This window comes from Lactuca virosa, chromosome 6, assembly GCF_052849685.1.
Source record: "Lactuca virosa cultivar CGN04683 chromosome 6, Lactuca_virosa_CGN04683_v6, whole genome shotgun sequence".
NCBI classification, from domain to species: Eukaryota; Viridiplantae; Streptophyta; class Magnoliopsida; order Asterales; family Asteraceae; genus Lactuca; species Lactuca virosa.
In genome coordinates, this window is record NC_136431.1 from 18,679,543 (window position 1) to 18,703,059 (window position 23,517).

General features: G+C 34.0%; 1 protein-coding gene across 3 annotated transcripts; it reads left to right on the top strand.

Annotated features, from left to right (window-relative positions):
• The first annotated feature begins 345 nt into the window (after nucleotides 1–345).
• On the top strand, nucleotides 346–3,768 carry LOC145119771 (Transmembrane amino acid transporter family protein). 3 transcript variants are annotated; one of them, XM_079055498.1, is made up of 7 exons: nucleotides 346–590; nucleotides 1,820–1,906; nucleotides 1,996–2,324; nucleotides 2,394–2,580; nucleotides 2,699–2,829; nucleotides 2,943–3,179; nucleotides 3,259–3,768. In XM_079055498.1, the coding sequence occupies exons 1-7, from the start codon at nucleotides 554–556 to the stop codon at nucleotides 3,646–3,648; spliced, it is 1,398 nt and encodes a 465-aa protein (XP_078911624.1). In that variant the 5' UTR covers nucleotides 346–553; the 3' UTR covers nucleotides 3,649–3,768. The 3 variants fall into 3 exon arrangements, with proteins under 3 accessions (XP_078911624.1, XP_078911625.1, XP_078911626.1); XM_079055499.1 differs by lacking the exon at nucleotides 346–590 and adding an exon at nucleotides 1,311–1,329; XM_079055500.1 differs by lacking the exon at nucleotides 346–590 and adding an exon at nucleotides 1,593–1,646.
• Nucleotides 3,769–23,517: the final 19,749 nt, after the last annotated feature.

Consider the following 23,517-nt stretch of genomic DNA (forward strand, 5'->3'; position numbering starts at 1 on the left):
AATACAATATCCAGAAAAAGCTTCTTTTCACAACATGTTGAAATAAATGGCGGTGAACTCACAACATATTGAACTCCATTTTACCCGTGTGAAGGTTTTGTCATCCACTCCCCAAGTCTAAACTTATTTTTAAATTTAAGATCTAACATACATACACTAGATTTCCCGACATACTCGATGGTTAACGAATAAATACAATAAATATCATGATTCCAAGAGAATATCAAGTGTAAGCTGTATTTTCACTTTAGCCCCCCCTATTTTAGTGTATTTCCAATTATACCGTAGTAAATAATATGCTTTTTCTAGGTGGTCCAATATATGAACAACTCAATCCGCCCCAATTATAAAGTCATTGTCTTCAATGAAATTGTCGTCCATTTTTGATCAAAAAATTGTCTCTCCAAATCCATCCATACAAAGCAGAATCCGCTCGGCCGTTTTCTTCAATCAATTTCGCATTTCCAATTGTAGAAGCCTTTGATTTTTCAAGGTTATTCGTTTCATGATTGACTCTGCCTGAAGAAAGAAATTACAGATCGATCGATTCTCCATGACGATCAAACTACAACAACCATTACTGCCACCAGGTATCGCACTTTCTCTCTCCGCCGGCAGCTTTTGTCCTTTATCTAATTCTAAATTAAGGTAAAGAATTCTGGATCGAGATTGCATCTTATCATTAACGTTATTGAACGTCAAAGTGGAAGTCTACTTTACAGTGCTCCAAAATTTACGGATTTATCTCAAACTGTAAATTTGTTTAATGTCATTTTCATGAATTAACATGTACCAATCGTGCGCAATCCATGGAAAATAGGAAGGAATGAAATTCGCTTAACCGATTATTATTGATTAAAACGAAATCGACGTTGTCTTTTGCGTTTTGTTCTCATAAAGCTGTAACCCTAGTTATATCATCATATTATTGTAACAATATGAACTATATATACATTGCTTATTAGATATGGTGATTATTGCATTACTGCTTACTATCTGGAAATCTTAGTTCAGGAAATACAATAATTGTAAGTTTGTAACTGGAATTCTTACCTATATCCCCCAAATGCGTGATGAATTTGAAATGAAATTGGGGTACCAATGATTTCTTTTTTTGGTTTACCCATCTAAGTTGAACACTTGTGTGATCAATTATTCGTTTAAAACTGCTCACTTAAAAAGAATAAAAGAAAGGTTGCTTAAAATTAGACGGAATTCCATATGGAAAACAAGTAGATGATTAATGATCCAACCCCTTTTCTTCAAATAATTGCTTTATAGATCTTTATTTCATTAGCCGGTTATAATTCGGTGTAGAACCACCGATGGGTGAGAGTTGCACTGAGAAATTAAAGCATTTATTTTTGTATTGCTTTCAATTCTGGTCGTATCAAATTTTGAAATAAAGTTGACTTTTTTAATGCATATAGTTAAGAGATGGAAGTGTATTATATATGATATTATGATTATTCCTTCCGTCGATATGTATTCAATCAAAATCAAAGAGATATAATAATAATATATACATATATATATATCTCTAGATCTTTTATATCTCTGTGTATAAACGTCACATTTTTTCTATCGCCATCTTGTTTTGTTCCGGTATCATCAAGGCTTATTTTTTTTCCATTAAAGATAATTACGTCTCTCTCTCTCTCTCTCTCTCTCTCTCTCTCACACACACACACACAGATACACAGTATTGTGTTTACATATGTGAATACGACTATATGTATATGTAAATCATTGTTTATATAATTCATGATTATCATAGATTCATACATGTAATCTGGTCGCTGATCTTTCTTGATGGCAGAGGCTCCACCTCCACCTCCACCTCCACCGGAAAACAAAAACTCCCGGCAGCAAGACGCGGGTGCAGCTTTTGTGCTCGAATCAAAAGGTAACACCTGGCAATCGTTTTCGTTAACTTTAGTATTCAGTAATCAGTAATCACAACCCCGATCTAAGTCTACATCAAAAAACTTTCAGGCGAATGGTTCCACGCTGGATTTCATCTCACCACCGCGATAGTGGGCCCCACCATACTAACGCTACCGTACGCCTTCAGGGGGTTGGGATGGGGACCGGGGATCTTTTGTCTCACAGTCATGGGTGTCGTCACTTTTTACTCTTACTATCTCATGTCCCTTGTTCTTGAACACTGTGAGAAAGCCGGCCGTCGCCACATCCGTTTCCGGGAACTCGCCGCCGATGTCTTGGGTTCTGGTTGGATGTTCTATTTTGTAATTTTTATTCAAACGGCTATTAACACCGGCATAAGCATCGGAGCAATCTTGCTTGCAGGGGAATGCCTTAAGGTATATATAATACATAGATTTTATCAAAATCTTTTAGCTAAAAAAAATATACTTTGATTTAAATTTTAGATAATGTATTCAAGTTTTTCTCCGGATGGCCCCCTGAGACTGTGGGAATTCATTGCAATGGTGACAGTGGTGATGATAGTCCTTTCTCAGTTGCCGACTTTTCACTCCCTGAGACACGTCAACTTGGTTTCTCTTTTCTTGAGCTTGGCCTACACTTTCATTGTCGTCGGCGCGTGTATCAACGCAGGTATAATGCATTTTCACACGTGTCACTGTCTCTATATTTTTCTAATTCCACTTTTATGGTTTTTCTTAAGGTCCAGTTAAGTTGTTGAAACTGAAAACTAGTGTAATTTTGTTGACAGGACTATCGAAAAATGCACCACCAAGAGATTATTCATTAGAAGATTCAAAATTTTCAGTAGTTATGAGCGCCTTCACTTCTATCTCGATAATTGCTGCCATTTTTGGGAACGGAATTCTCCCAGAGATACAAGTAATTAAGTTCAATTGTGTTTTCATCAAGTTCCTTATATTACTTAACCATATGCACATACTTACATACTTATATGTATCAACTATAGAATTCACCACTTGTTTGTTATACAGGCTACCTTGGCTCCACCAGTAACGGGGAAAATGTTGAAAGGGCTTATCATGTGTTACACCGTTATATTCATCACCTTCTACTCGGCCGCAGTTTCCGGTTACTGGGTGTTTGGCAATAAAGCTAGCTCAAACATTCTCAACAGCCTCATGCCAGATGACGGGCCCGCTTTAGCTCCAACTTGGCTTCTCGGACTCGGGGTCATTTTTGTCCTTTTACAACTCTTCGCCATTGGCCTGGTACACCCCAAACCCTAAATCCTAAACCCTAAACCATAAACCTGACAGACTGATGATTATCATTTTGACTTTCACACAGGTTTATTCGCAAGTAGCTTATGAGATAATGGAAACGCAGTCAGCGGACGTCAATCAAGGAATGTTTTCGAAACGAAATTTAATTCCGAGAATAATTTTGCGGTCGCTTTACATGATTTTTTGTGGGTTTTTTGCGGCCATGTTACCGTTTTTTGGAGATATTAATGGTGTGGTTGGAGCTTTGGGGTTTATTCCGCTGGATTTCATACTTCCGATGCTTTTGTACAACATGACCTACAAGCCGTCCAGATCTTCTTTTACTTATTGGATTAATGTTGTTATTATGGTGGTTTTTACGGGTGTTGGCTTGTTGGGTTCCTTTTCTTCGGTTAGAAAGTTAGTTCTTGATGCTAGTAAGTTCAAGATTTTTAGTGACGATGTGGTGGATTGAAGAATAGATGATGTAGATTAGATGTGTTTAATACTTGAATGTAAAAAACTAAAAGGGCAGATGCATACCCAACATTTGTTTACAAACTCTTTGTATGATATAACAAAGGACATTGTATAACTTGTTATTACAAGGGTGAATCGAACATGATCCACATTGATACGGGAAGACGAGTGAAGATACTAAGCAGAAATAAAGCTATATATATATATATATAGGGGTGAGATCGGTTGAGAACTCATATTTTCCCGAGAACTAAAAGTGGAGCGTTGGATCAAAAGTAATTCATTAAGGACATGATCGTCATCTTACTAATCTCATTTAATGTTTAATTTTTTTGTGTTATTTAATATATTAATATAAATGTCTAAAAATTTACATCATAAATCAATTTTTCAGATTTTTTTAAATATAGTATTTTTCGATTTTTTTTTAAATGCAAATTTTTTAATTTTTTTATAGAAAACATGAATTTTTGAAAAAAAATTGAAAAAAATATTTTTTTAAAAAAACTGCATTTGTTTTTTCAAAAAAACTATAATTTTTCTAAAGAAAACTGCAATTTTTTCAGAAAAAAAAAGTGCAATTTTTTTAAAAAAACTGCATTTTTAAATAAAAAAACTGCAATTTTTTCATAAAAACTACAAGTTTTTTTTAAAGAAAGTTACATTTTTTCAAAAAAAACTGCAATTTTTTCAAAAAAAAACTGCATTTTTTTTAAAAAAAGTAAATTTTTAGATGCATATATTTATATTTCTTATACTATAATATTCGTAAGTAAATCACAAAAAATCTAATTTTTAATGATTAATCTATAAACATAATAGTACAAGTATTTTATTCGATACAAAATAAAATATAAAAAAATAAAAAATGCTACAAATTTCAAAGCGTTTTCATGTGTTCGTTATCATAGGATTCCCGTTCTTGAAAATCCACACTTTTCCAAACCCAAAAACAGACGGAATTCTAGGATCCCTCCTCGGGGCAAATACTTTTATGCATACCTCTTCTGATTGATCCGCACCATACTCTATTCTAGTAAGATGATACACACTAGCTAATAGTCCGTCTGGTGCTACATCATAGGCACATTGGAAGCGGAGATAATTGTAACCATATACATATAAAATGACAGCAATGGAATGCCAATCCCCCGGTTTGATTTGTAAAGTCTCTATTCCTTGGTAATCAAAGCCCAAAGATCTATGAATTAGCCCATGCTTAACTAGCCAAGCAGACAAATGACCCTGCATCTTTTTTATCTCTCCCGCATTTTTTTATAAGTATTTCACATTTACGATGAAATTTATGAAGATTGAGCCGCGACTTTTTATTCTGTGCAAAGGAATCCTGTCTAATTTACTAATTCGGGGGAAGATACTGAACTTTTGTATTTGAAAAATGTTTCAGGAGGAATCTCGGAGGTAGATGTCGGTTGATAAAGGAATCCTTGATCATAATTTCCAGTATGAATACTATGCCCAACCTGAAACTTGTGATTGGTAGTAAAACAACGATTCTCTCGCTGAGACATAGTTCTATCTGGATAGATTTCTCGAGATATTTTCTTACGAAGTTTTGTTATAGCATCTATAATTGCTTCTGGTTTAGGTGGACAGCCCGACAAATATACATCCACAGGAATTAGCTTATCGACTCCACGAACAGTACTATAAGAATCGGTACTGAACATCCCCCCATGCTCCCATAGCAATAACATATTTTGGTTCAGGCATTTGCTCGTATAATCTCACTAAGGAAGGGGCCATTTTCATTGTTACTGTTCCGACTGTTAAAATAAGGTCCGCTTGTCTAGGACTCAACCTTGGTACTAGTCCATAACGATCAAAGTCGAATCGTGAGCCTATTAGTGAAGCAAATTCAAAGAAGCAACAACTGGTACCATAGAGAAGCGGCCATAAACTAGAGAGTCTTGACCAATTTGAAAGATCATTTAATGTAGTTGAAATAACTGAATTTTGGGTTGTTCGATCAAATAAGGGAAACTCAATGGAATTCATAACTATCTCAATTTTTTCCTTTTTTCTTTTTATTGTCTGAATATTCAGGAATTAAGACCATTCCAATGCCCTTTTTCGCCATGCATAAACTAAACCAACAATTAAGATAAGCACGAAATTTAAAGCTTGTACAAATACAGATACACCTAATACATCAAAACTCATTGCCCATGGATAAAGAAAAACCGTTTCAACATCAAAAACAACAAAAACTAGAGCAAACATATAATAGCGGATTCTAAATTGTAACCAAGCGTCGCCTATTGGTTCTATACCCGATTCATAACTAGAAAGTTTCTCCGGTCCTTTGTTAATCGGAGCTAAAAATCCCGAAATGAAAAATACCAAAATAGGAATAAGACTTGATATGATTAGAAATGCCCAAAAAATATCATATTCATAAAGCAGAAACATAGATGCACTCCTATGAACGTGGAAAATATACCGGATTAGTCAATTCGACTTGAATTTTTTAAGTCGTTCATAACTGTTTAGTTAAAGTAAGAATTGCTTTTGGTCGAACCATTTAAGCCGTGTCAACATTTCCTTATTTTCTTCAATTTATCATTTTTCACCTCTTCAATATTCACCACAATTTCTTCCAAATCTACAAGAAAATTAAAAAAAATGATTGATGGAAAAACACTCACAAAAATACATATGTGATTTTCATATGATTAACATATGAATCACATGCGATTCATATGTGATTTACATGTGAATCACGTGTAAATGTGATTTACATGTGAATCATATGTGACCAACTTGTGAATTACATGTGAATTACAGGTTATTCATATGTGAATTACATGTGATTTACATGTGAATCACGTGTAATTGTGATTTACATGTGAATCACATGTGATTCATATGTGATTTACATGTGAATCACGTGTAATTGTGATTTACGTGTGAATCACATGTGATTTATATGTGAATTACATGTGATTTACATGTGAATCACGTGTAATTGTGATTTACATGTGAATCATATGTAACTCATATGTGACCAACTTGTGATTTACATGTGAATTACATATTATTCATATGTGAATTACATGTGATTTTCATGTGAATTACATGTGATTCTATCAAAAAAATTTCAAATGAATCTCTTACCAACAAGGAGTGAGCTTGGAAACTTAAAACCACAAATGTATCCACCAGATCCCAAAAGAGAGACACCCATCTTCAGATCTACCAACCACATGAGCATCACTATTGGTATGAAAACAATCTATTTTGAATGTATGGTGAGAACATAAGTTTACAACATTGAGAATTAACCTTGTTACACAACCATTCTGTCCGTGAAGGAGTTTTGCATAAAGGAGAAACAAGGATGAGTCCAAGCACACATGCAATGATAAGGAAGAACATAATACAAACCTTGAATTGGTGATTTCCATCAACACTCACATAACAATGATAAAGATACGTCTTTCCAGAATCCAAATCAAGAAGCTGCAACAAGAAAGATAATCAAAATCTTGCAATATGACAATATGAAAGAAAGTTTTCTTACTATACAAAGTTAAAGTAAAAGGGCAACTATTCATACTAATACTAGTTATCCTTTTGAAAATTTTTTATAAAATGACCTTTTTTGATGCGTACATTAATAACTAACAATAGTTTTAATGGAAAGTCATGAAATGTCTTACATACCATTGCCCTAACAATAGTTTTAATGGAAAGTCATGAAATGTCTTACATACCATTGCCCTATCACTGGGTTCACAATATGTTGGACCATACTTGGCCCAGAGTTTAGCTTCAAAATCAATCATGGACAAAATTTTCATTTCAATTATTTCAATAACATCTTTATCAGAGACAACATCTTCAAGCTTTTTCCTGTGCACAACTTTAGCTAAATTATAAGTAAGTGAAAATGAAAGCATTAGAATTCACAAATGTACTAACCTCCCAAGATAACTATAAACCATGAACAGTTTCCCGAATTCAAGTTCATCAAGGACCAATGACTGCAGAACATATTCATAATTCCAGTGAATATGTTGAGCTTGAAGAATCCAATTCGATTAGCTTGAAAAATCTATCAATTTATTTTTCTTCGTTTATGACAATACCAACCTTTCTAACCTTTTCTACCATTTTGCAGCTTTCCTGACCCTCCCTTTAAATGAAACATCAGGTGTTGCTGAGTGCCTCTTGCGCTGAAGTTCCTTCACACTATCCTCTCCTCCTAACAGGGATAAAACGAAAATCTTATTATCAATTAAAAAAGTTATAAAAAAACTGAAGCGTGCATAAATCATAATCAAATGAACACCTGGGAGAGATTCAGGTTGCGTTTAGTTACGGAAAAACAGTTTTCATTTTCTGTTTTTCGTTTTCCCTTTTCAGTTTTCGTTCTCCGTTTTCGGTTTTCATTGGAAAATTTAGAAAACGCGTTTAGTTAAAACTTATTCATTTTTCATTTTCGGTTTTAGAAAATTAGAAAACGTGTTTAGATGTGTATTTTTCTATCGTTTTTCAATTTTAGAAAACGGTAGTGGTGGTAGGGTGTGGGTGGGGGCGGTGGCGGTAGCGGGTCGGCGGTGGTGGCGGCGGCGGCAATTGTGGCAGTGGTGGTGATGGTGGCGGCAGCGGTGGTGGTGGTGCTAGTGATGGGGTAGCGGTGGTGGTGGTGGTGTGGTGATGGTGATGGTGATGGTAGGTCGGTGATTGTGGTAGTGGTGTTGGGTGGATGGGTATGCGAGTGTGTGTTTGTGGGGGTGTGTGTGTGTGTTTGTGGGGGTGGGGTGTGTGTGTGTATGTGTTTGTAGGGGTGGTGGTAGGTGTGGGTTTGTGTGTGTGTGTGTTTGTGAGGGTGGGGATGGGGATGAGGGTGTGTGTGTGTGTGGGGGGGGGTGTTAAGGTGGGGGTAGGTAGAGATGGATGGGTAGGAGTGGGTGTGTGTTTATATTACAGAAAAATTTTGGAATTAGAAAAATGTGGAAAACAATGATTATCGGTTTTCCAAAAGTTTCCAGCTTTTTTGTAATTTTAGAAAACGAAAAATTTTAGAAAAATAGACGAACTAAACGCGTTTTCAAAATTCTCATTTTTCTTGGAAAATTTTTCCGGAAAACGGCCCATTTTTCCGCAACTAAACGCACCCTCAGGCTCTTCAGGCAAAGGATAGTTTTCTTCAACAAATTTAAGCAACAGCTCACGAGGTCTAGAAATAAAATCATCAAGTTCATTGCCCTATTAATTATAAGTGTGCACATAATACATACATCAGAATCAGAAATCAGAATAAAATACATGCGATTTAAAAATAAATTGTTGAGCTGGAAAATTCGATTAGTTCATCAGTGCTGTAGATCAATCGTCAATCAATTTACGGAAATTTAATTTGAAATCGTTAATTTTGTTTGCAGAATCGACGACATCTGAAAGAAATTAGGGTAAATACGAAATACGAACCATGATTCCTAAAGAGAAACCGGAAATGATGGAGTTTCCGATGGATACGACGACGAGATCTAGAGTTCCGACATGATCGACGAAGGTTTGTGTGATGGCGCTGAGTGAGTATTGACAAACGGAAGTGAAAATCGCAGGTGTAGCAAGGTACCAGAGCTTCTTAACAGAGGTAGGGGTTGTTGTTGGAGGGCAGATGGCGGAGGGAGGTGGTCTTTGAAGGTTGTAGGGTGACAGTCGATGGAGAAGGAGGGAGTCGGAGAACAGGTGAATAAATCGTGTGAAGGAGAAAGATACGAGATAGTGAAAGATTAATTTAGGGATTTTTACATTAATTGGGAATTTGTTTTTTATTTTTAAATTTGATTATTGTCTATACCATAATTACCCTCCTAATTTAATCTAAAAAGTCAAGGTACCATTAAGATTGTCGATAATTACAAATATGCCATCTTTGATCTAGGCCATTAAATTTTTTGATCCAATGCTCAACCTTTAGTTCTCGGGCTTTCATGAAACTATGAGTTCTCAAATGATCATTACTCTCTCTTTCTCTCTCTCTCTCTCTCTCTCTATATATATATATATATATATATACACACACACACACACACACACGACTTTAGGGCTCAAGTAGGTCGGTTTTTAAGGCGTTCGGTTTGTCTGATTGAACCTTTTTTTTTGCAAACCGACTGATTTACTAGCTTTACCTAACCCACCACAAATATTATTATATTTGTTTTGTTTTTATCATCTTGGAGCAACATGTTTTCAATTTAAATTCACTACTCATACTAACTTATGTAATCATCAAGATAATTATATAACAAAAAGACAAGAAATCAATTCTATTTTTCTCTTTCCATTTTCTAAGAAGCGTGAGGGGAGATAACATGTCAATAACTTTGAATGCCAAATAGTCCAGCAACACAACACAACACGTGGATAGAGGTAATATATAAGACCCTGTGTGTGGAAAACTTCCTTTACTTTTTGCCTGCTACGTCATATTTTCTCTCACTTTTCTTTCCCTCACTAAAAGCCAAGGTGTGTATGAGAATGATCTTTCACTTTATTTTTTTTTAAATAAAAAAATTGAGTTTAAGATTTATAATTTTTTTTAAAATGAGTAATAAACATAAAAATTAATTAACAATTTTCGGGCTTATAGCCGTTACCTAGCATTTTTATTCAAATTTCTACCATTTTTTAACGATTACAAAAAAAGAAGAAAAATGTTGGACAGATCACAACCGGAGAGAGAATGCGGCAACCCCACCCCCACCCCTATCCCGCACCTCCATTCCCGCAGGGAAAGTGTTGTGTTCCGATGTGCGGGAACACTTCCCGCCCCTCTTTCCCGTGACGCTCTGTCCAACCTAGGGATTATGGCAAAAAGAAAAAGTCCCCTCAAATTACCAAACATTAGCCAATGTGGGAGTAGCTCATTTGGTATGAGCTTTACTTTTTAGATTGGAGGTCTCAAATTCTAATTCACGCGTTAATGATTTCTATTAATTTAGTGATACTAACTACTAATTATTAACCAATTTTTCAAAAAAAAAAAATTTATAAACAAAATAATAAAGTAGATAAAAAAAACTTACGATTAGAAGCTGTTGAGACTTTTTCTAGAAATGTAAAAACACACGCACGTTACTCTACTTCTAAACTATTCGTTTGTCTCAAACACGACATATAACCTATAATATATAGTTGCGAGACACTTTTCCGCCAACACTTCATATCGAAGATTGTTGAGATTTGAGAAAAGAAATTGGTTGTTTAACGTTTCTCGATATTTTGTTTAACGATTTCTTATTATTTTTTCCATCAAATCTGATATAAAAATCAACCGCTAAAATTTATAATAAATGACTTGATGTAAAATCAATAATAACAATATCAATCTTTATCTAAACAACAAATAAACATAATAAGATTAGACAAGTGCATAAATGTGTTAGTCTTTATCTAAACAACAAATAATGTTATATTAGGTAGAAACATAATCATATTAGACAAAGACATAAACCTTAGGTAGAAACATAATGGCATCAGACAAAGACGTAAACCATATGAAATTAACACAACCAATATTTAGAAGGGTAGTTTGCCACTTTTATCATGCAATATTATTTATTTATTTATTTATTTTAAAACTGAAATTAATTTATATAAAATATAATCAATGTAAACAAATTACTTTTTATAAAAACTAAAACTTTATTAGTTTGCCACTTTTATCATGCAATATTATTTATTTATTTATTTAAAACTGAAATTAATTTATATAAAATATAATCAATGTAAACAAATTACTTTTTATAAAAACTAAAACTTTATTAACCTGAAAGGAAATTACAATAACACTTAAAAAAGGAAAAATAAAACATAGATATTAAAAATACGAAACACAATAAATATAAAAATAAAATCTAAATACTAAATTTTTTGCAACCTCGTCTTTCGCCTTTAACGCCAATTATTTTTCACGTCCGGTAAAGTGACTAATATCTTTTATTAAAATTGCCATGTGCTTGAGTTTTTTTTCCCTTTTCTTTTCCAACATTGAACTATTGCTCCAATATAGTTTTCAAGTTATTCATCCCGATTGTCATTTTATCGATATCACTTGAACAATTTGCGACTCATTTACCCTTTTGTTTTGTTTGGTCTCTTTTCATGGGACGACTAACTCTTGGAATCTCAATAAGTTCATCTTCATTGAGGTTAATACTGACATGCAAATCTGACGATGGTTATGAGTGATTTAAGATGTTTTGGTTCTTTTAGAGCCACCCATAAAGGATTATGAAGTTTGGATATTTTGCCATTTTTTCAACTCCTTCTAATATTCCAAAAATCAAGAAATTTAAAAGGTCCCCCTTATCATACCAGTAAAATGCTAGAGCTTTCTGCAATATTGTTTTATCGTTCGCACAATTTTTCTACTCACACTTCACACTCGTAAATATCGCTTCATGCTCAGAATCCGTTTCAGGTATGATTTGGGGTTGAGAGTGAGTTTGGAATTGGGTTTGGGATTGAGGTTGGAATTGGAATTGAGATTCGGGAATGTTCTCAAATGGGTTTAAATCATTGTCTAAGTGAGATTGCTCTTGATATTGGAATACGGGTTAGGATTGAGATTGAGATTGAAATTGAGGTTGGAATTGAGATTGGGATTGGAATTAGTGTTGGGTTTGGATAGAATATGGAGTGTAATATGCATCGAGATAATGTAAACTAGGAGGTTAAAAAATAGGGCGGTCCATTTGATTTTGGAAGAAGATAAGTGATGAAGGGTTTGAAGTGGTAGTGTTTTGGGTATTTTTTTCGTTTGTTCTTGGATTTTTTTGGGTTGGATGGGGAATTGGAGGATGTAATTTTTCACAAAATAAGGAGAGTGCTTGAGTGAAAAATTGAAGGTTGTTGTGTGTTAAAAAATTCTATAGTTGTTGATATTTATAATGATTGAAAGAGGGCTACAAATTTTAATTTTTTATGAAAAAAACAGGTAATTTTGAAAAAAAACTGGTGTAATTTTTAAATCTTGAAAAATGGTACACTCTTTCTCATCGGAAGACCGTTACCAAGTTTGGGCTCCAAGCTCGACATGCCGAGTTCAATCGGTGTTTGCCGAGTCCACCTCACTCCTGTCGAGGTCCCATCGAGTCAACTCCACGTAGCCTAATCATGTTGTGGCATTATGCTTTAGTGTATCAACAATAACCAACATGATAAGGCTAGAGAGTGGCTCGGTGCCACCCTTCGACACGTTGATGTGAACAACTCGACAAAATGGCAACACCGCCCCTGACCGTGGCATCACAAGCAACTTGACAATTCCTTGTAGATGAAAGAGAAAGGCAAAACTAAATATTTCTTCATACTATATTTACCTATAATTCAAAATATGTTATGGAAAGCATCATCTCTAAATAGCAAAATGAGCCATGTAGTGTGGCAAAGCTGAGGCGAGGCCCCATGTTCATTGGTCCTTTCAAGATCGTCATTCGGGTGGGCAAGGTAGCATACCGTTTGGATCTACCAGCCGAACTTAGCCATATTCACATTACGTTCCATGTTTCTCAACTACGGAAGTGTTTAGCCGATGATTCCACAGTAGTCTATTGAATGATATTCAGGTGGATGGGTGCCTGAACTATGCGAAGAGACTAGGGATGAGCGTGGGACGGAATCGGTACCGTTCCCGATTTCCTGAAAACCGAATTTTATTGAAATTCAATCCCGAGTACCGAACCGAATTAACATCATCGGTACCGGTACCGGTGGTACCGAATCCCGAATTTCATGTATTTGGAGTACCAAGTACCGTCCCATATTTTCAAATTCGGTACGGTTCGGTACCGGTTCCGGTACGGGATCGGGATTTGGGACAAACTGCTCATCCCTAGGAGAGACTACTTGCTATTCTCAACAGGAAGATGAAGACCTTAGACAACAAGGTAGTATAGTTGGTGAAGGTGCAGTGGCAACATCGAAAGGGTTCTGAATGAACTTGGGAACCCAATGAGGAGATGAGGGAGCATTACCCTGAGTTGTTTGCGACAACGGACTTTGAGGATGAAGTCTGATTCAAGTGAGGGAGAGTTGTAACATCCAGATTTTGATGTATGAAAATGTAAAACAAATTTAGGATTTTTGGAGCAGTCACGATGTGAGGGAAGCCCTGTCACGTTGTGACGTGGCCGTGTTCTTCGGCGAGGATCTTTTGAGTGTCACGACATGACACTCTATGGGTTATGACGTGACACCTCATCAAATGTAAAACCCTAATTTTGGACATGGACCCTATTTAAAGGAAGTGAGTGGCTAGGGTTTCCTTCACCCTCAACCTCAATCACCTCCGAAACACCCCCTTGGTCAACCCTAGTTCCTTTGAAGGTTTTGAGCTCATTCTTGCAAGTTTTTGTGGTTTATAAGGAAGTAAAAGAAGTGGTGGGGTTTTGTTTCCCCAAGAAATCTTGGTCCTCATTTGTGTTTATCTTCTGGACTCTTTTTAAGTCCTTAAGTAACCATCTTTTTATGCTTTACTCTTTAAATTTGGGTTTTATGTCATGTTTTGGTCCCTTTGATGTGGTTAGTATGGTTTGAAGAGATAAAGTTTGAAACTTTATGGTTTCTCTAAGTCCCTTGAGTATCATATCTTATAGATCTAGGTTTTGGTGGTGGTTTGAGGACTTTGCTTGGATCTTAGGTTATTTTGCATCTTTTGACATAACTTTGGGAAAGGACATGCATGGGGTATACATGTCCATGAAGTTTGCATTTTTAGGGATCACTAGGGTCCCTAAATCCTTTCTGGAAGTTTTGAGTTGAAGAATTCATGAATTAAGTGCTTAATGGATTTTTCCATGCATTAAAGTTGTCATTATGAACCTTGGACTTGAGATCTTGACGTAGAGTGAAGTCTTCATGGATACAGTTGGAAACTGTATCCGTTAAGACCTTGGGGCAAAGATATGAGAATTGTAGCTGGTGGAATCGATGTAAAATGGCTTAAACCATTAAGCTGTAATGTCCAATTTTCATGACGTGACATCCTTATTGTCACGACGTGAGGACTAGAGTTTTCCCCGATTATTTTGGACTGTTCTTCGTCACGACGTGATGACCAGTACATCACAACATGACGACGAGTTGGGATCGAGTTTGAGCTGAGTTGAGATTGAGTTAAACCGTGGCTGAGTTAGGATCGGATTGAGCCGTTTCTCACGACATGACTATGAGCCGGTCAAAATATGAGGGTCAATTGATGGAAGAGTTGACTGTTGACTTTGACTTTGACTTTTGACTAGTGGAATTTTATTCAATTTACTAGTTTTAGAAGGAAAAACTAAGGGTCTTCATTGAGTGGTTATATAGGTGTCGTTTAGGCAAGTATCGAGAGTTGAGGGCTTGTTGACTGTTGAGCTGCGTTGTGGGGTGAGCCTTCTCACTATACTCGTGGATTGAAGGCAATAATTCCGGCCCACTGGATTATGTATGTAGGATGCTAGCTATCTTTGTGACTCTTTCGTGTGTATGTATGATGGGATGGGCCCGATTATATGGGCTGGGCCCAATTACATGGGATGGCCCCGATTATATGGGCTGGGTCCGAAGCATGTATGTTGGGCTAGGTCCGTTCTTTTTTGGTATATGGTATTTTGGGGGAAACTCACTAAGCTTTGTGCTTACGGTTTGTGTTTAAATGTTTCAAGTACTTCCGGTTCAAAAGGGAAGAGCTCGACATGATCACGTACCACACCCTAAAGTTTTATTCCACATTATCTTTTGATTTATCATTGATGTTTGAGGATACATTATCATAATCTGATTATATTTTATTTGAAATGAATGGATGTCGGTTTTTTGGTTTTTTAAAAATAAAATTTTTACCTTGAATTTTTGGAACGTTACATAAACAACTATGAAATGATTATAAACTCAAGTATTGTGTCTTTGAAACATACCTTTATCCAAACAAGCAATATAACACCCGATAAGCCTCTAGAATTTAAAATTGCTTAATCAAAGAAAAGGTTACTCCAACAAGATATAATTTTTGCAATGTCCATACTATCTATGTCTTTCAGATAACAAGAAAGTTAATATGGTTTTGTATACATAAACGACGTATAAAGCTCTTCTGATCACCATTCCTTGCCTCTTGCACATTAATAGAAATACAATTTATTTAAGAACTTCTGTACCCCCATCCTATTTGTAATTTTTTTTTATCATATCTTATTGAAAATCTTGCATTTCAAAACGCATCCCTTGAACCATATCAATGATCATTGATTAACCATAAAAAATAGAAATGGTAGGCGAAGACATAGAAGCTAAGGATACCGATATTTGATTCTCAAAAGAACTAGATGAGCTACCCTATTTCCGCCTTTAGAAAACTTAACAAATGAGAAACTGGGATGGTGAAAAGAGGAATCACTCAAATTAGGAGCATCCTCATCCATGTGAATAGGATTGACTTACTCTTATTTGTCGCATCAACCATAAAATCCCCGGGTTGAAGTATAATGATATATTTCTTTTCCTCCTAATTAGGGTGATGGTCCTTCTCCATGACTCTTTGCCCACACCTAAACCTATACTCATACTAGAAACAAGATTGGAATATGTCTTGGTCGTTACATCTTTTTTTTAACACCACCAAAAAACACATTTTGGTGACCATGAGGACCACACCAGGCACTTAAGAATGCACATGATTACTTGTTGGTTGCAAATCACTTATGTGACCCCTCTTTTGAACCTAGACTTGTACTGTCGTTGATGTATATTTTATATAATAGTTTTATATTTATAAAAAGGACTAAATCACAACTAGGAATTGTTACACATTTACCAAGTGGACCTATCCTTTATATCTGTGTAGTGATGGTAAGACAGGGATGTTGAACACTTGGGAAACATGTATGATTAAAATACATAATTTCTACTACTAATTAAACAAGAAGTACGAAATTGGGGTTTTTGATTTTAAAGTTCAGAAACTTCTAACACCAATTTAAAGCAACTAATTAGCAAACAAATAATTAAACTAAGAATAACAAAGCATATTATGATTGTAAGAAAGATATAAAAGGTACTTCCGTTTAGATTTGATTCACCTCTTGACTCTGGTTGATTTCCCTAAAAGTGCAATAGATTAAACTTCGTTATTTATCAATTCATAAATTGACTAGTATTCTCGATCATATTACTAATATTTTGATTTTAATAGATTCTTAATTGCAGTGATCAAATGAGCTAATTATCCTAAAAACCAATGTTTAGTTCGTATTATGAGAGATTTGAAATTAAAGTGGCATCAATAATAATGAACATCAATTATTTATATATTAATGATCATCGCATATATTCTCACACATTAAAATTACCAACTTTACTATTTAACCTTAGGTTTTGGTCAAACTCTAGCCATACAATCTTAAGGTTCATATAATTAATATCATTCAAAAAATACTAAGAAAGTGTGTTCATCAAATTTAAGTAATACTCAACAAACATAATTAATAAACAAATAGAATTAATCCATACTTATCAAAATCAACACATAATTTCGAGGATTCTCTACTCTAAACGAAAGTATAGGGTTTTTAGCCCATGATCAAACTAGAAACACAAATAAAAGTAATAAGAATTTTGCTAAACATATTGAATAAAAGCAAACCGAATGATCTTAGTGCATATCGTCTCTCGATTCCTTCAAATCTCACTCCAATGATGATCTCTATGTTGGAATAGGTGTCTATGTTCATAACTAAATCGGTCAAGGTCATAACTAAATTTGTATAACTTTATGGAATAAAAATAAAGTCCTTTTTGGGTTGCCCACAATAACTAAAAATAGCTAGAAATGACTTTAGGAGAGAGATAAAATGATTTGTTAACTTATTATATGATTAATAAATTAATTAAAAATATTTGGAATCAATTAATTATTAATCAAATTTAATGTAGAATTAATTCGGGATTAATTGAAATTAATTAAAGGTGTAAGGAGTATGTTGTAATTGTTCAATAATTGAGCAAGGAAGACAATTCTAGAACCCTCCAAGGTATGGATGGTTTTGATGGGTTTTATAGGTTATAAATACATGTACAATACGGAAAAACACTTAAAAATTAAGAGGTCACATGCATCCTATAATGATCTATGTCATAACACTTTGAAGACAACATACTATGAACAACAGAACTAACATGAACCCTAATATATTCGAAATCATGAAATTAGGGTTACATACCTTTGATTTATTGTAATAAACAAATCACTTTAATCCCTTGTAGTTGTTGGCATTGGAAAGCTTAGCAACAAAAAGATGATGCATCTAATGGCTCACACCCAAACCCTAGAATTAGAAGACAAGAGAGGGGAGAGGAAGAGAGAAAGAGAAATCAAAATTCTATATGTATAAGAGTCGTCGAAAATAAATGACACAAGGGTCCTATTTATAGCTGCTTGGAAACCCAAGAAACCCTAAATTTGAACATACAATAATAATATTCCAAATCAGGTCATTATCTAGTTTCCTAATTATCACTTGGAGGCTTCTAGAAACACTAATAGGGCATCAAAAACCATCCATATGATGGAGGCTTCTAGATCCTCTATTTTGTTCAACTATTGAACAATTACAACTTAGTCCTTGCACCTTTAATTAATTCCAATCAAGCCCAAATTAATTCCAGATTAATTATAATTAATAATTAATCAATTCTATTTGATTTCACATTAATTTATTAATCATATAAATTAACAAATCAATTATTTAACAATTAATCTCATATTAGTTTACTAATCACATAATAAATTTACAAATAAACTATCTGTTTCTAATTAATATATCAATCATATAATATATTAACAAATCATTTATTACAATTTATTAATTATATAATAAACAAATTAATTTATTCGCTCTCTACAAATGTCATTCTAACCAAGTTAACCCAAAAAGGACTTTGCTTTTAATTACAAGAATATACCAATTTAGTTATGAGCTTAGACACCTTAATCCAACAGTCTCCCACTTGGATAAGTTTATAACTAGACCTGCAAGTATAACCATAAACTAAACAACAAAGTGTGGTTTCCAAAGCCACTGCCGAATTATGATTCAAATCAAACGTTAGCCCTAAGATAAGTGATCATTTATTCCCTCGTTTTACAAGATATCGTGTGGACATGAGACATGAATTAGAATTAATCTCATAGTCCAAGATTATGTTTCTCGATTTCCTGATTTATGACGACTGAATTCAGACTACTAATTGAACACATCAATTTAATCTGGGCTCGGCCAAGCACTTCAGATGTCAACAACAAATCATCGAGAGCCGAAAGGATATCGCTTTCCTGTTAAGGTAAAAGGAACGAATAAGCTTTGACTATATAACAGTAACCTTTAGTTATCAAATCATACATGAGACTATGTTTTATAACATCATGTTACTGATGCGTTTACGCAACACCAATGCACAACCGACTTGCAAATTACAACTTATGTGTCTCCATTTGAAGAATAAAAGATATTATTGTCTTAGAATTACTCGTGATGAAATCCATGAAGTAATATCTAAGCGTGAGTGTATCCAATACTCAAAATATCCATTTCTAAGTACTCATGAATATTGTAACAATCCCATGCAACGTCCAATCTCTATGGACAATCTACAATCAATTCATGACAATGTTGATTCACTACTAACATCCAAAAGTATGAGCAACCATGGAACGTTGAATAATAAAAATTATTCAGGAAGTAACACATGCAAAGTGAAACACAATAATAAATTAATTAAATGTGGTATCATACCCATTGAATATAAATAAATCCTTATTATTTAATCACCATAATAATTATGAATTTATTCATTGTATAATGTTTCGAGTAATCAACTAACTACTTGAATTAGATAACATCGGTCATGCCATGTTATGAACATGCATACTATGCCTCTCTATGGTCCTTCCTTTGTTAACAGATTGACTGGACATTACTCCAATGATGCTCATTTCACAATTCCAAATTATTATCACTATCCAAGATGTAGTGGAATTCTAACTTACATGCATTGATCTCATGTGATGTCGAGGTTCTAAAGTCACAGAGACCGAGCCTGCGATATTATAGAATGTTCCACTAGAACTTGTTACTAGAAACAATTCCATGGTTATTAAGTCTCAAATTCAAGGTACACTCCTTAAACACTTCTATTGCATTAAAGTTTCAAACTCACATGTAGATTCTATAAGCATCTCCCGTTATGAAAGCATTTCCATATATCCATATGACCATCAATTTTGACCAAGAACCATCTCAATAGAACGTGTCACTATGGTCCGCCCTAACAATATCATACTCCCAGCTGTCCACAAGCAACCAGTCTTTGGTAAACCTCAAAATGTTCTTGATAGTTGTTTAACAACTTTAGTCACATGAAATTCTAATCATTTTCACACAATGCTAAAGGCATTTGAGAAATTAGAATAAGGGAATATTAGGACATATGTGATCGATCCTATATCTGAAGCATATGGGACTCGACTCATTATGTCCTACACAAGGATTTGATATATGTTCAATCTCTTGCTATAATATTTCTATATATCGAATCTCCTATGTTGAAACATTCGAACATGATATTCATATATATATATATATATATATATATATATATATATATATATATATATATATTTGACTATGTTCGATTAAACCATTTGATCTAAACCTTTAGATTCGAAATGAAGTATGGGTGCCCTCTCCCTTAAGTCCACTATAGCGAAACATTTTCCAAACTTTGCAATTTGCAAAAACAGAGAGATTGTTTCTTACGAACCGTATTGTCAACATGCAATACTAGCATAACAATTATGCTCCTACTAGCTTTGACATGTACTCAGAAATCAACTTGACTTCTAAAAATCAATACCTTTGACTTTCTTACATAAGTGCATATTCTATTACGCAATGCTTCAATAAGTCTCCAACTAAACTCTTAAACTTATACACCTTAGTTCAATAGTGTGTGTGCTTGTGCATGTATATATATATATATATATATATATATATATATATATATATATGTGTGTGTGTGTGTGTGTGTTTAACCTTTTTCAAGACGGATATATATATCCCTTGAAGGTTCAATAATTCCTTGCCATTCCTCACAATTCGAAATATGAAGAGGGATGCTGTAATCATATTGTGAATTTGAAAATGCAATTAACACAACCGATATCCATATTTATCTTTATTAGATCTTTAAAATCTATTAGTGAAAGTATTTCCTCATAATCATTTTCTTGAACTAGAGCGAAACCTTCGCCACTTAAATTTCAAGGTGCATACGTTCCCATCCATGTGAATCTATCATTTTCAACCTACAATCACAAGACAAGGTTTAGGACAAACCAAAATCAAACTCAACTTTCCTTCATGGACTGAACTTTGCTATTCTAAATTTCTCGCCCTTTTGGTAGCTCAAGGCCTACTAGTTCTTTCGTGTCGTTAGCAGCTCACCCATATCTATCACTGTACTTTCACTGACCATCACGCTTTGGTTTTGCATTTAAATGAAAAACATAGAAATCAAAAGCATTTCTAACCTAACTGGAGGTGTACAAAAATAAGAATGTGTAAATTAAACACAACGGGTTATCAACCTCAGGTCGTGTGCTAGTGATAACTAAAAGGATCATTGTCGATTGATTCTTGTAACTCTCAATATGAATACGAATCCCATTGACTTCTTGACATATGAGTTTTCTCTCAAGGAACATTCCTTGACGTAACAAATATTCAAAAGTTTATGTCGATTACCGACAAGAAAACAGTTCATAGATATGGTCTCAGTTTATATTTTGTTTCTTGATTAATGAAAACATCACAACTCCAATTCTAAATGTGCTAGAGTAAGAAAACATTATTACTCCACATATTACGAGGTCTTATCAACCTTCTTAGTTTGAAATGAGTTTCAAGATACGATTCATAGTTACTAGAGCATGGCTCTAAAATTTGATTGGAACAAATTATGACTCATCTATGATCTAACCATTTCCAACAATGTTCGATTCCTCTTCTTAATCATACAATTGCATTAAGATGTTCTTTGAGCATTAATTGTGATACAATCAAACAATTACCAAGATGATCATAAACATGATACTAAAGTGCTCTTCTTTCTTTTAAGATTGGAGAATCTTTTATCTTTCTGCCTAATAGATTCTTATATTCATTCTACTACTCTTTGAAACTTTTTCAAAATTATTAGAGTTATGCTTAATCTTATAAACATAATCATATTTACCGAAGCATCAATAAATCATGACGAATAGAGTCATCGTCCCTTGAGGTTGATCTGAAGAGTCCATATTAACATGTACTAGATCCATTAGTCCTTCACTTGTCTCACATAAACATGTGAACAATGAATCAATCATGATTTTTTTTCAATGAACAAGATTCTCATGCATTATGCAATTCGAATGGTATGATCCCAAGTTTCTGTCCAATTGAAACTTGGTGATGAGATTCCCTTCCACTTGGTTAATCATAGCAGTACCACAAGCGATATCATAAACATCAAATCCATAATAATATTTCTATTATTAGAAACATGATTAACACATTCATTTATGTTGATGCAAGGAAATATAAAATGAGGCAGCTATGTAAACCAAAACTTCACTTTTATTGATTAAAGAGAAAATTGGAACTTGCCATTACAATGCATAAAAATAAAAACTATATTTTTATACATCCTTAAAGAGTAACAACAATCTATTAAAATTATCCTAACTCCCTAGTAGTAGCTCCAAATTATGACCATCGAACCATGTGACTAAAGTCCATTTCCCACAATTAGATTTAACTCACTTTTATTAGGCTTCTATTAGGTGTGTCAAACACAACAAATAATAGGGGTATAATAGACTCTAAATAAAATGCTTTAATGCATTAAAAAATAGTACAATGCAAGCAGGGTCTAACCACAAAGGAACGGGAAAGTCAGTCTATACCTCTTTATGCAAGGTAATTTGATCACAAAAGGGAGGTTTTGTTTGCAAAAGTCTAATAATGAAAATAACAATATACTATGAGAACATGCATAAAATGAATTAAACTTGTAAACAGTTTGTTAGATTGGTTCTAGTTCTAGTTGTCAATGTTGTTGTTTAACTTGACTATGACTTGATGTAATTGATGATTGTTATTATAAGTTGGTACTGAAAGATATTAGCACGCTCTAATACATCTCTCTTTCCAAATTATCTAACCAAAACACACTCTTTAACTAGACCTCTCTTTACTAAGTCAACCTAAATACGCTCTTATATTGTATTGGAAAACTACATTAAGTTTTGTACAAGCTTCCCAACAATGTTCATTTCTTCTCATACTCTCGGAAGTGTGAAAACATGTGATAAATGCTCTACAATAAGAAAACCTATTGTTTATTACCTATAATTAACTTTATACAACTATTAGGTGCCCTAAAAGTTAATCAAATACATAAGAATTCAATTCATTTAAGTGGCGAATCAAACATAAATCAAATTCAAGGATTCTAGTTTAAACAAGAACATAACCAATATAATAGAATCATAAATCAAATATCAAGCCATATGCTTCAAGTCAAGCATTTAACATGTTTTGAACAATGAAGGTTTGTATTGATCAGATACACTTCAAGGATAAAGAACGAAAGCAAACTAATCTAAGCAAACAAAGAACAGAAAATAAATAACACAGGGAGTTCTCCAAATTGTCTTTCACCAAGAAAGGGTTTTGTCTTCACCAAGAAGACGGGTTTTCACAAATAAGAACTCTCTACATTAGGGTTTACCCTAATGTAGATTATA

What these genes read in the sequence shown, in the direction of transcription:
- LOC145119771 (XM_079055498.1), top strand. Translation starts at nt 554, where the DNA reads ATGACGATCAAACTACAACAACCATTACTGCCACCAG. An exon ending in ACAACCATTACTGCCACCAG is followed by an intron (nt 591 to 1,819) that starts GTATCGCACTTT and finishes TCTTGATGGCAG; the next exon opens with AGGCTCCACCTCCACCTCCA. An exon ending in TTGCAGGGGAATGCCTTAAG is followed by an intron (nt 2,325 to 2,393) that starts GTATATATAATA and finishes TTTAAATTTTAG; the next exon opens with ATAATGTATTCAAGTTTTTC.